The following is a 13,830-nucleotide window of genomic DNA, read 5'->3' on the forward strand; positions in this document are numbered from 1 at the left end:
AAGAAAGCTCTGGTCGTGGAAGGGAAGCGTCAACCTATGCTTGGTGGTTGGTCAGAAAGAGCAACTTGCTTTTCAATTTTTAGTGGAGGTTTAATTTACTCTCACTGCGGGCTTGGAGAGTACAGCCTAGTTTGTCTTGCAAGATGAACTTGGATGGCACAGGACTATATTATTACTGCTATGTAACCCGGGTTCAATCCCACCACATTCTTTCCCCATGTGCCTGTGGGTTTCCTCTCACATTCCAAAGTCACGTGTCAGTAGGTGAACTGGTCACATAGGTGTAATTAGGCAGTGCGGGCTAACTCTCCTGTTACGTGTTGCATCTCTAAATAACTCCTGATCATTGAAGTGGACTTTGATAAAGATTAACGATTTCTATTCTGTAGAGACAAGTGCTAAAGTTTCATTCACAGTTTATATAAATTGTTCTGAATTCCTTATTTTTACTTATTTCCCACTAACAATTTCCAATTTTTCCAACTCATGACTTATTAGCAAGTAGAGAAGTTAATTTCTATTGTTGGATTGGTGTCTGTACAAAACAAACATTTCATTGCTGACCTTCACATTACACATTGCATGAGATCACTGTCCCGTTGTTTTAAGAAGTCTTTAAGTGCAGTATTCATGACACTTTTTAACAAAACAGCATGAGGATTACTCCAGGTACTGTACTTTGCACCTGTCACAATGCTGGGCATTGTTCCATTGGATTAATCATTAGACTAGTAATATCACACAGTATAAAAAGTATCAGTAATTGTAAACTACTATTATTCTCTCTAAATCTTACAAATAACAGGTGCTTCTGATCGACTGATCCTACAGGAGCAACCTTTCAATTACACATCCTTCAATACTAATATGATCGCAGGCAGCTACACACCTTCCCCCTCTTTTTAACTGGCCTCAAATGTCTAGAGTCTCTTTACAGAGAATAAAAGGTCAGAATGAAGCACTGTGCACCTTTCGCTTCAAATTTGCCATAGTATGAAACGTACATCAGCATTCTATAGATGATTGATAAATGGGATCAAGTTCACACAGCAACGGGTAACATTTACATTGTATCTACCACTGGGAAGCAGAGTTAACGTGTGTGACGTAGAAAACAATCAACGTAAAGCCAGAAAGGAAAAGGAGACCATTCCACAAGCACAACAGACCAAAATAATAAAGTTACAAAACTGCAAAGATAAAAGGGAAAAAAAAAATCAGATTATGAAAATATTAAAAAATAAATGTCAAGTACTGTTATAGCAGGCAAGTGAACAAACTATTAAAATGTCAAATGGGATGTGGACAAGCAACAAAAGTTATTTAAGTTACTGAGATACTTCCCCCCTTGAAATCACAATTAATTAATAGTATTGTTGAATTATTGGAGGTAACCAGCTGAAATGCCAGGTGAGGTACTTTTGTCTGCTTGTCTACAATCACGGAACACAAGCCCTCGGCCCAAGTTAACTTCAGACATAACCTGTGAAAGTGGTTACATGCACAGCACCACAGTTAAAATTACATATGGTGCCAGCACTCAAAAATCAGAAAGTAAATGGCATAATGGCTATTACATAAAGCACAGAGCCTATCAATAGCCGTGGATAATGTCTGAGAAAGCATACGGAGGACCAACCAGCTAAACACTTAGTATGGTGGTATGGCAACTTGAAGCAGGCTTATGTTATTGTGGTCTTGCTTCATAAATTTACTGGAGTTGTTCAAGAAAATATGGAGCTCATGACAGGGAATCTTCTGAAAGAAAAAAAATTTTGCTTGCAAATTCTACCTCCTGCTCAACATTAGCAGTCTTTGCATATTTTTGCTATGGCCATCTTTGATCAAATTAAATAGTTCATAAATTATATCATTCAAATCTGTATTGCATTATACTAATCCTTCATGTAATATTGGAATATTCTTCAGCTTTTCAGGAAAAAGAGATGTTTATATAAATCTGTTCAATCAGGAGAAGCTACTGGTTTAACTAGTTGACTCTGCTCGAGGTTAGGTAAATGGGTCACCATTAATAATAGGAGGGAAACAGAAAGTTCAGACACTGTACTTACCAGGACATTGTGGAAAGTTGCCAAGTAGCACTCCCACATCAAAACCATGGAAACAGAGTGGAGTGCAGCTCTGAGCAATATATTAATGTGCAAAAACAAAACCTGAAAAATCTTAAAAAGGATAAATAAATCTGAACAAAGTCTTGACTAATGTTCACCACTTACGCATTCCCTAACTAATTTTAGTAACAAGGAATTAATGAAAAGATACTTTGCTACTCCTTTCGGTTAGAAAAGCATTTTGGTCAGCAATAATGTAGAATCACCTTCTGCCAACAACAACTACTAACAAGAAACTCTTGAATCAAGAGGAAAACATTTGCTCAAACAATGTATATAAAGCTCAGTCTTACTAGGTACCAAAGGACAAGACAAAGACATCAAAACTGGAAGGAAGCCAGTGCAGTCTAGCAACGATGGGTAGCAGACAGGATTTGACATGCAAAGTAGTTTTCATATCCTCTGGAATTCACAGAAGACACCAGCCAGAAGAGCACTGGTTTAGTGCAAGTGTACGAATGTAAAGTTCATGGGTTGAAATAAGGACCAGGACCAGAAAACACCTTAATGTGAAAGCAAGCAGTTTTGGTATCGAAAGCTGAAACTGGAATGGAAGATAAGAAGTTGCAAACCATCTGATTCAATGTGATACGAATGTTAGGCAAGGATAGAGGGCTCCCAGTTGATTGAGGGAACTAAACTGTCAGACATAACTATTCAATATTTTTCCAGAAAAAATTTACCACTCACTACGACGGTTGGTAAAAAAGCAAACTGATAATGCAAAGGCAGTTGAGGGATCAAAATGCAGTGAAAGGGAAGAGCTTGACACCAATAAATCAATTTGTCTAAATGGTGTCACTGAAGGGCAATACCAAGAGGGCCTAGGATGAGACATGTTAGGGAAACTATGTAAGGAAGGACACCATTGAACTGGCTAATTATAAAAGCAAATGAAGCAAGGGCTGTCCAGCTGAGCCATGTACATAGAATAGTACAGCACAGTACAGGCCCTTCGGCCCACAATGTTGTGCTAACCCTCAAACCCTGCCTCCCATATAACCCCCCCTACCTTAAATTCCTCCATATAGCTGTCTAGTAGTCTCTTAAATTTCACTAGTGTACCTGCCTCCACCACTGGCTCAGGCAGTGCATTCCACGCACCAACCACTCTCTGAGTAAAAAACCTTCCTCTAATATCCCCCTTGAACTTCCCACCCCTTACCTTAAAGCCATGTCCTCTTGTATTGAGCAGTGGTGCCCTGGGGAAGGGGCGCTGGCTATCCACTCTATCTATTCCTATTATCTTGTACACCTCTATCATGTCTCCTCTCATCCTCCTTCTCTCCAAAGAATAAAGCCCTAGCTCCCTTAATCTCTGATCATAATCCATACTCTCTAAACCAGGCAGCATCCTGGTAAATCTCTTCTGTACCCTTTCCAATTCTTCCACATCCTTCCTATAGTGAGGTGACCAAAACTGGACACAGTACTCCAAGTGTGGCCTAACCAGAGTTTTATAGAGCTGCATCATTACCTCGCGACTCTTAAACTCTATCCCTCGACTTATGAAAGCTAACACCCCATAAGCTTTCTTAACTACCCTGTCCACCTGTGAGGCAACTTTCAGGGATCTGTGGACATGTACCCCCAGATCCCTCTGCTCCTCCACACTACCAAGTATCCTGCCATTTACTCTGTACTCTGCCTTGGAGTTTGTCCTTCCAAAGTGTACCACCTCACACTTCTCCGGGTTGAACTCCATCTGCTACTTCTCAGCCCACTTCTGCATCCTATCAATGTCTCTCTGCAATCTTCGACAATCCTCCACGCTATCCACAACACCACCAACCTTTGTGTCGTCTGCAAACTTGCCAACCCACCCTTCTACCCCCACATCCAGGTCGTTATTAAAAATCACGAAAAGTAGAGGTCCCAGAACAGATCCTTGTGGGACACCACTAGTCACAATCCTCCAATCCGAGTGTACTCCCTCCACCACCACCCTCTGCCTTCTGCAGGAAAGCCAATTCCGAATCCACCTGGCCAAACTTCCCTGGATCCCATGCCTTCTGACTTTCTGAATAAGCCTACCGTGTGGAACCTGGTCAAATGGAACAAAATTTTGGTTGAGAGAAGGAAGGCAGAAATAGGTGGCTTGATCATCTCGAGCTGTAGGTCGATATAAAACACAGCAGCAGAATTTGGCCGTTCAGTCCATCGAGTCTGCTCTGCCATTCAATAATGGCTGATTTAAATTTTCCCCTTCAATGCAGTTCTCCTACCTTTCTCCCATGCACCCTTACTAATCTAGAACCCATCCACCTCCACATCAAATATACCTAGTAACTTGGCCCCCCCACAGGATCTCTAGCCTCCACCCTCCAGCTAAGGAATTTCCTCCTGATCTCTGTTCTCCAGGGATAATCGTTTATGCTGAGCTTGTGCCCTCTGGTCCTAGACTCTCCCACTACATAAACATCCTCTTCAAACCCACTCTCTCCAGGACTTTCAATATCATGTAGGTTTCAATAAATTTCTGCACCCCCCCCCATCCCTTTTTAAAACTCTAGCAAGTACAGGTCTCCAGTCTTCAAACACATCTGTTAACTCTTATTTCTATGGTCACTCTTGTAAACCGCTTCTAGACCCTTTCCAAATTCAGCACCATCCTTCCTCAGAAATGAGGCCCAAGATGGCTCATGACAGACCAGATATGGTCTGACCAACACCTTTTAATGCCTGGACATTACATACTTGCTTTTACATTCTAGTTCTCTCGTAATTAATGTTAACATTGCATTTGCCTTCCTATCGATTCAAATCAGGAAATTAACGTTTTGGGGAATACTACAGTAGAACTCAAGTCTACTTGTACCTCTGATTTCTGAATTCTTTCCCCATTTAGAAGATAGTGTACATCTTTATTCCTTCCAAAGTTCATGACCATACACTTCACTATTTGTTATTCCATCTACCGCTTCTTTGCTCATTCTCTTAATCTGTCCAAGTCCTACTGCAGACTCCCTGCCCCTCATCTGCAAACCTGGCTACAAAGCCATCAATTCAGTTACCCACATCATTAATGGACAACCTGAAAATCAGCTGACCCAACATCAACATCTTTGCCTCCTGCCAGTCAGCCAGTCTTCTGTCCATACTAGCATCTTTCCTGTAATACCATGGGCTCTTATCATCTTCACAGCCTCAAGTGCAACACCTTGTCAAAGGACTGCTGAAAATCCAAGTAACCAACATCCATTGACTCTCCTTTATCCATCCTGCCTGGTATTTCCTCAAATAATTCCAACAGATTTGTCAGGCAAGATTTCCCCTCAAGAAAACCATGCTGACATCAACTTTATCATGTGCCTCTAAGTAACAAAAGCCTCATCCTTAATAATGGACTCCAAAATCATACCAACAACTGAAGTCAGGCTAACTGTCCTATAATTTACAGCTTTTTGCCTCTCACTCTTCTTAAAGAGTGGAATGATATTTGCAATTTTACAGTGTTCCCAAACCATTTCATAATCTAGTGATGATTGAAAGATCATTACCAGTTCCTCCATAATCTCATTCAGTTCCCTCTTTCAGAACCCTGGGGTGTAGTCCATCTGATCCAGGTGACTTATCCAGCTTCAGACCTTTCAGCTTCCCTCGGTGGTAATGACTACCTGCACCTCTGTCTCCAAACCTCTTGAATTTCTGGCATGTTGCCGGTGTCTTCCACAGCAGACTGATGAAAATACTTATTTGGTTCACCTTTGTTTCCACGTCATTTTCCAGCAGGCCAAAGTCCACCCTGACCTCTCTTTTACTTTTTATATACCTGGAAAAAAAACCTTCTGGTATCCTCCTTTATAATTGCTTTCTAGCTTATCTTTACATTTCATCTTTCTTCTGCTTATTGCTTTATTTGTTGCCTTCTGTCGATTCTTAAAAGCTTCCCACTCTTTGAACTTTTTTTTTGCAATATTGTATGCCCTCTCTTTTCATTTTTGCTGTCTTTTGACTTCCCTGGTCAGTCACAGTTGTGTCTTCCTCCCTTTAGAATGCTTTTTCTTTTTCAGGATGAAGTGATCTTGCAACTTCTGAATTACTCCCAGAAACTGCTGCCGCCACTGCCCTACTGTTATCCCTGCTGGGGTCCCTTTCCAATCAATTTTGGCCAGCTCCTCTCTCATGTCTCAGGCGTTAACATTACGCAACTGTAGTACCGATAATTTCTGATTTTAGTTTCTCTCTCTCAAGCTGCAAGGTGAATTCTATCATATTATGATCACTGTCTCCCAAGAGTTTCTTCACCTTAAACTCCCTAATCAAATCTGGTTCACTGTCAAGCTTATTGTAATTTAACTATATACATGAATACCATCAAACAAGACGTTTCTCTAAACCAGGGTGTAAAGCACTGTAGTATACATAATACATAATATAAATTATGAAAGTAAAGAGGAAATCTACAGATGGAGTACACATTAAAAAGCAAACTTAAGTGCATAAATTAAATATTGTAAGGTACAGAACAATGCAGCAGGGAGTTCAGAAACCTAATACCCTGAGGGAAGAAACTGCATCCCATCCTGACCATTCTCATTTTTATGCATCAGAGTGTCCTGCCTGATGGTAGAAGGTCATCGAGGATGGTGGATGATGGGTGGGATCTCTAATAATACTAAGGGCGTTGTGTATGCAGTGATCCTGATAAATGTCCGAGATAGATGGTTGGGAGACCCCTGTGATCCTGTCAGCCATTCTCACAGTCCTTTGTAGGGACTTCTGGTCCGATGCTTGACTGCTCCCATACTAGATGGAGATGCAACTTGCCAGGATGCTCTCAACGGTGCTCCCGTAAAACACAGTTAATATGGAGGAAGAGCCTCCCTTTCCTCAATCTCCTTAGGAAGTGGAAATACTGCTGTGCTTTCTTGTTCAGGGTGGTGATATTAAGGGACCAGGTGACGTCGTCCGTGATGTGAACGCCCAGGAACCTGATTCACTTAACTCTCTCTACGGAGGAGTCATGCATTCACAGAGGCAGATGCTTCAGCTGCACGTTCCAGAAGTCCACAATGATTTTCTCAAGTCTTCTCCGTGTTCAGACTTAGGCTGCTGTTCTCACTCAGTCCACCAGCTGCTCCATTTCCTCTCTGTATTCCGATTTATTATTATTGTTGATGACAGCATCTACTGTTGTGTTATCCACAAACCCGGTATTTTGGTTTGAGCTGAATCCTGCGACACAGTCGTGCGTCAGCAGTGTGGACAGCAGCAGGCTGAGCACACAGCCCTGGGGAGCACATGCTCAGCGTAACAGGACTAGATGCTTTGCTGTCCACATGGACTGACTGTAGACTTTATGTTAAGAAATCCAGGATCCAGTTGCAGAGGGAGGTGTTGAGGCCCAGCGAGGACAATTTCCTCACCGGAGTTAAAAGCCAAAATGAAGTACAGCAGCCTGGCATACAAGACCCCATTTTCCAGGTGAGACAAGGCAGAGGCTATTGCATTGTCAGTGGGTCGATTCGAGCGATAAGCGAACTGGAAAGGGTCCAATATAGCCCGAAGAATGAATGGAGAGGTGAGCAAAGGCAAAGCTGATTCGAGGGATGAGTAGTTCTGGTGCACTGCAAAGCCAGAACGGACGTGTTCAAGATGCTTTCGGAATCGGGGATGCGGTTGGAGTGAGCGATTTGAAGGAGTCAGGGTGGAGGAGTTTTGATGCCCGTCCACCTAAACTGAGTACGAGGTTGAATCGATCTAAGTGCAGGGCCGATTTGGAAAGGTCATGAACGGCTTCAGGCTGGGCGAGGGTCTAGCCCTGGAGCATATCACTGGGCGGTGAGGTCTAGGGCTGGAGTGTATCGCTGCACCAGGGCTCAGGTCCCAATGTGAGGCATGATGTGGTGTTTGGATATTTAAATGCCGGTCCAGATAGACAGGAATTGCAGGGTGTCAGGACTGGAGGTAAGGGTCAGGCTGATTTCACTCACTCTCCTGTGATGGTCACTCCTCTCTCCGTAGCACTGAGGCTCCAATTCTGCTCTGGCTCCAGCTCCTACGTGCTTCGTGTCTGCGAGTTTTGCAGCGATTTGCCCGCTACGATGAACTGAAACCAAGGCTTGGGCCTACTCTGGCAGCATTGGGATACGGGTTTATGGACTCAATTTGGTTCAGACTGCCGTTGCTTGCTTCTATTATTGAATGATTTGTTCCCTCCCCCCTTTCTCTGCATATCGGGTGTAGGTCTTCCTTTTTTTAAAATTTGGTTCTTCAGGGTTTCTTGTTTTTTGGCTGCCCGTAAGCAGATGAATCTCAAGGTTGTATAATTTACACATACTTTGATAATAAATGTACTTTGAACTTTAAATGAAGCTTTATTGTGTTCCATAATAGTTGATGTTAATGCCACTGAACAATAGTAATTTAGGCAGGTTACTGTCACTTTCATTGATGGTTGCTGCCTTGAAAGTGGATTGTTCCAGAGAGTTGTTGAGTATATCAATCATCATCTCAGTTAACTGGGCTGCACAGTCTTTCAGAACCTGACCTGGTCTAATTTCAGGCTCCGCAGCCTTGCATGGGTTGACTCTGGCCATGGTCCTTCTCATCCCAGTTTCAACCAGACAAGCGTCCGCTCCCCTGGGGGGGTGGGGGGTGGGGAAGAGTGCCGGCCTCACCGGCACTTTGTTCTGTGCACCAAACCGGGCATAAAAGACATTCAGCCTGCTAGCCTGGTCACTAGCACACAGGGTAGTCTGTAAGCTTCTGAATTCCCTGCCACATGTGCCTCATGTCTCTGGCACGGCAGAAGTGGCTGTAAATTCTCTGAGGATGCTCCCATTCTGCCTTCCTGAAGCAGTGGGAAAGCACAGTTCTTTCTTCCCTGAGAACGGTCACATGGCCTGACCTCAAGGCAGCATCATGATCCCTGAGCCACGCACGTCACCTAACCCAATGGTCTTCTACGCTTGACCACAAGCTGCTCTAAAAAAGAAAAGCCATCTCATAGGTATTCTACAAACACCTTCTCTTGGGACCCAGCCTGATCTAAGCTGATTTTCTTTGTCAACCTGCATATTGAAGTTCCCCACAATGATGTAACATTGACTTTCTTACATGTCTTGTCTATCTCCGGTTGTCATTTGTACCTCACATCCTGGCTTGTATACAAATTCCATTGGGGTATCTTTCCCTTACAGTGTCTTAACGCTAGCAACAAAGATTCTACATCTTGCCAAGGATTGATTTTATTTTCCAGTAGAGCCATTGCCCATCTGCCAGTCATTTCAATAGGATGTGTAGTTCAGTTGTGATCTTCTTTCAGGCATGACTCTCTGAAGACTACAATGTGTTACTTGGCAATTTCTAATTGCGCTACAAGTTCATCTATACTGTGTCCGCTATTCACCACCCCTCTTCTCAAATTTGTCTCTATGTTGTTTGAAGTTAAATTCTTACCCCTTTCTAAGCGTTGTCTTTTTCTGTGGATGAGTGCGATGAAGGTGGATAGAAAAAATAGTTGCACTTTGAAAGAAAAAGTGTAAAAGAAAATCAATACTGCTTTAAAAATTGTTTAATGAATATGGCATCCTCCAGCAACAATGCTGTTCATTTTCCATTCCCAATCGCCCTGAATCAAAATCACAACTTGGTATTAAACACATTGAAAAGACAGGTGGGTTTCCCTCTCCAAATCCGAGTAAAGTAGTTGGGTTTTCCTACAGTAAATTATTTTTTATTGCTCTTAGTTACTTGACCACTTCAAAAGAATGAAGCTGCAGTTACACAACAGACTAAGATAAAAATAAAAAAACCACAAAGATAAAGGAAAAAAAAAATGAGATTTGGAAAACAATGTCAAGCATATAGTCATGGCAAGCATGCGAACGAACTACTGAAATGTCAAATGGAATGATACTCAATTTAATTATTTGAAATTATATCTTTCAGTTGTCATAGTGAGATTCAAGCTTTATGTATCTGGTTCAATAGGCCAGTAACAACCACTACACCATTGTGCCTGAAATAGTCCAATAAAAATAATGCATGTGGCTTTAAGCCACAGGAGTACAAGCAGGTAGGCCATTCAGCTCGTCAAATCTGCTCTGCAATTCGATGACTAATTTATTATTTCTCTCAACCCCAAGTCAAGTGACATTAGAATGTCATTGAATGCTGCCAACTTAACATCTTTTTTTTGCATTTAATATCTTACAATTTTATAAGGCTACAGACATACAGGATTAGTACCACTGCTGTTACGTTGAACTATATGTCAGATGTGAAAACAGGTCGTGCTGTTTCAGGACCTACAACATTAACCTGTTTCTCTCACCACATGTGCTATTTGACTCGCTGAGTATTTCAAACATTTTAATTGTGTTTACAATTACCATGCGCCTGAAGTTTTGCTAAAATGGCTAAATCTTCATTTTTCTCCACAACTGACTGTCAGCTTAATGATTTGTCCAGGCCCACGGGGAACTGGGAAGATAAAGAGTAATGTAGGATCACCTTCTTTATACCTCATTGTGGCATTTCCAAATTCTTGGATTACAATCAGCCAACAAAAAGATGTGCCAAACTGAATAAGCAAAAAGCAGGGAAATAAAACAAAGCAAGAAATTCCATGTACCTAATCAGACCGGGAATAACAGCAGTGACAAAGCCTGGATATAGTAGCAGTGTTTGGATTTTTACATCCTCACCTGTTTTTCTTCTTAATTTATGAATATATTTTCATTATTCAAAAAGAATAAGATTCCAAGGAGAAATTACTATGGGTAAGGTGGTATTGTTCATTATAGAAAAACTACCTTTCACCCATTGCTTAGAAATTTACTTCTTACAAAAAAAAACAACTTACAAGTAATGATTGCTTACTGAAGCCTCTGTACATTTCTCCACATTTCATTTTAAAGTGTCAAGTTAAGATTCTGAGTGGACTGGATATTGTTTAGTTTTGTTTCTCCACTTGAGCACAAAAAAACCTGAAAATATTCTCCCTGCCTTTCGATCATACTACATTACTATCGAATAAATTAATGGACCAAACTATCACTGAACCTTCCAAATAACAGAATAAATAAGGGCTGGTTTGAGAAGTTCAAAAACAAGTCCGTTTGCTATCCTTTTACTGATAACCAGTTTCAGTTCAGATACAACCATTATATAGACATCAAAATGTGCTTCATTTAGCAGTGCAGGATCTACACACAATTCCCAAAATCTTACCTGTGTATCCTGCTGTCCAGCCCCAGGAGGACACCATAGCCAGTAGCCATTTGAACATTATTCCTTCTATACGCCAGAACAGTTTACTGTTTAGTAATTTCAGAGGCTGAAGGGCTAATAAATACAAAACATAGGATGGAATGGCAACCAAATTGTTGATGACCATAAAAGCAAATCGGATTGTCCCTTTCACCAATATCCAGCTGCTATACAGTATTTCTTTCTGAGTTATTGCCATGCTTCTACTGTTGCTGTCCGGCCCTGTAAAACAATGACAGACATTTGTACAAAATTAAAAATATTATAAATTATGCAAAAACATAAGAGGCTTGATAATAAGTTTTAAATGTCCTGTAATTGCCTGACAGATTAGAATAGGACTGGTGATATCAGGCAAAGGAACTGCTGCTAAGAGTACTGATATCCAAAATATGTAAAAGCTGGTCTTAAAATTTAAAAACACATTTGCAATTAGTCTATAAAATAATTGTTCAATCTTTCAATACTGAACTTTACTAAGTAAAATTCAGCTGCTGTAGATTCTTAAGTGACAAATGGGAGCAAAGCAACGGTTATTCAAATCAGAACCAAAATTATACCACGCAATAATCTCCTCGAAATAAACATGGCACCTTTATCTGGCATACCAATCCATTATTTGAGTGGGATCTGCAGCTAAGAAGTATTGAAGCAATACTGTTGACTGACAGTTGCACAAAACTGCAGGGGAGCTCCCTCTGAACACTGCAAAATATTTAAGCTGAACGCAGACAAGTGTACTCACTTTCTGAAACATTAAAGTTTATGAAGTTCTTTGGAAAAGGCCACTGAAGCGTTTTAAACTTGCATTGAAATAGTCTGGAATTAGCCATGGCCAAACACCGTGATACTGAGGGACATTGGCAGAAGAGACAAAGTGTCCCTTAGGGACAAAGGGACAGGGTTAGGTCCGAGACCAGGAGAACTTCGAGAGCGTAGGAAGTATTTTCAAATTCGCCTTTGCGAAGGGCGGCACATTGTCAGACATCAGGGGCACTGAAGGTGACGATCAATTGGCTTGGAAGCAGTCAGTGCAATTTTAAGTCAACATGCCAAGGTGCAAACAATGAACCCTTATCTTAAAATTAAATATTAAACATTAAATATTAATCTCTCTACTAATATTTGTTTTGAAACCGCAAAAAGCCATATCCTATGTACACTGACAATAACGAGAAGTAAGGTGATTTGTGGAAAGTAATGCTAACATTATTTTATCAGACGGAAGTATCAAATGCTCACTTGGGGAAAGCACCTTCGAAAAAGACTTGCAACGAAGGCTTAAGCGGCGTAGATTTGGAAAAAGTCCACGCCCAAACTGAGTTGCTACTTTTTAAAATTTCTATTTTCTTAAGATCGGTGTTAAAACAACATAACTCGAATTACAAAAGACAAAAATAAAACATGGACTAAGTTCACAGTTTCAGCCTGTATGCACAGCGAACCTTTCAATTACACGTTCAAAGGTGCACTTTACCCCTTGTCACGACTGCAAATTAATTTACTTGATTAATAATTAGTGATAAATTTTCCCCCCAGATTTCATTTGGGAAATGTGACTAAACAGCACCTAAATTAGAATATCTGAACCCTCATTCAAAGAGATGTTTTAAAGACAATCTTACCTATGTTGTTTGTGGACCAGTATATGTAAATTGGTTTGAGATAGATGAAGGAAACAGAAAGGACGCCGGACGGTTACTATTGTGGTAGCTGGGGGTTCATGGACTGATCGCCCGGGCTGTTACTCATAGATATAACGAGGATAAGCAGCGGCTGCCTGGAGCCACAGGGCCAAGAAGCTGGTTTCCTTACTCATGTCCTGACAAGAATGATAAAACATGAAATGAATACAAATAAACCATCCGGTGTTAATTCGTTCGCAATGATCCTATCTAACAAGTGGCTAATTGGCCCTTCCCTTACTCACGACCGTTCCCAGTTTTGCAAAAATATACTTCAAGTCTATTATATCTACTTTCAAGCCGATCAAGTACATCATTAAGCCGCCACTGTTTCATTCTTGCACCTTCCAATATGTAAAAAGATACAAATAATCTCGCGATAGTGATCTCACGATTCACCCAAGGCAACGATATAAAACGATTCAGTTCGTCCCCAATGCGAGAAATTTGAAAAAAAGACAGGAAACTCCTTTTTCAAAACCACCCAGTTGTTTCAATGTCTAGAGATTTTTGCCCCCCACTACCCAAATTGAGGGAAGTAGCCGGCTAAATGACACACATCAGATGGGAATCACGTGGCTGGCAGATCCTGGCCCTGCAGCACGCCGTGTCCGCTCGGCTCGGCGCTGCGCACTCACCGCTCCACGTTCCCGAACCTCGAACCCCGAGACATTCCACTCTCAGAACGTTCTCCTTGTCTCCCCGGCCTTCACGTAAGCAGCCATAGTTGCATGCCCCACCTCTCTCTGCACGCAATACGCGCAACGTCAGGCGTGCCTCCGAGCCGTGTTCGG

The 13,830-nt window shown here is 41.5% G+C and overlaps 1 protein-coding gene across 1 annotated transcript in view; it reads right to left on the minus strand.

The window, feature by feature from the left end:
• Positions 1–13,830, minus strand: part of lpgat1 (lysophosphatidylglycerol acyltransferase 1) — a 71,337-nt gene extending 57,507 nt beyond the window's left edge. The window contains exons 1-3 of the mRNA XM_072265177.1: positions 13,675–13,830; positions 12,977–13,173; positions 11,313–11,573 (exon numbers count right to left, since the gene is read on the minus strand). Coding sequence (XP_072121278.1) covers positions 11,313–11,550 — 238 coding nt within the window. The 5' untranslated portion in view covers positions 11,551–11,573; positions 12,977–13,173; positions 13,675–13,830. The remainder of the gene's footprint in view (positions 1–11,312; positions 11,574–12,976; positions 13,174–13,674) is intronic.

This window comes from Mobula birostris, chromosome 8 (genome assembly GCF_030028105.1).
Source record: "Mobula birostris isolate sMobBir1 chromosome 8, sMobBir1.hap1, whole genome shotgun sequence".
Classification (NCBI taxonomy): Eukaryota; Metazoa; Chordata; class Chondrichthyes; order Myliobatiformes; family Myliobatidae; genus Mobula; species Mobula birostris.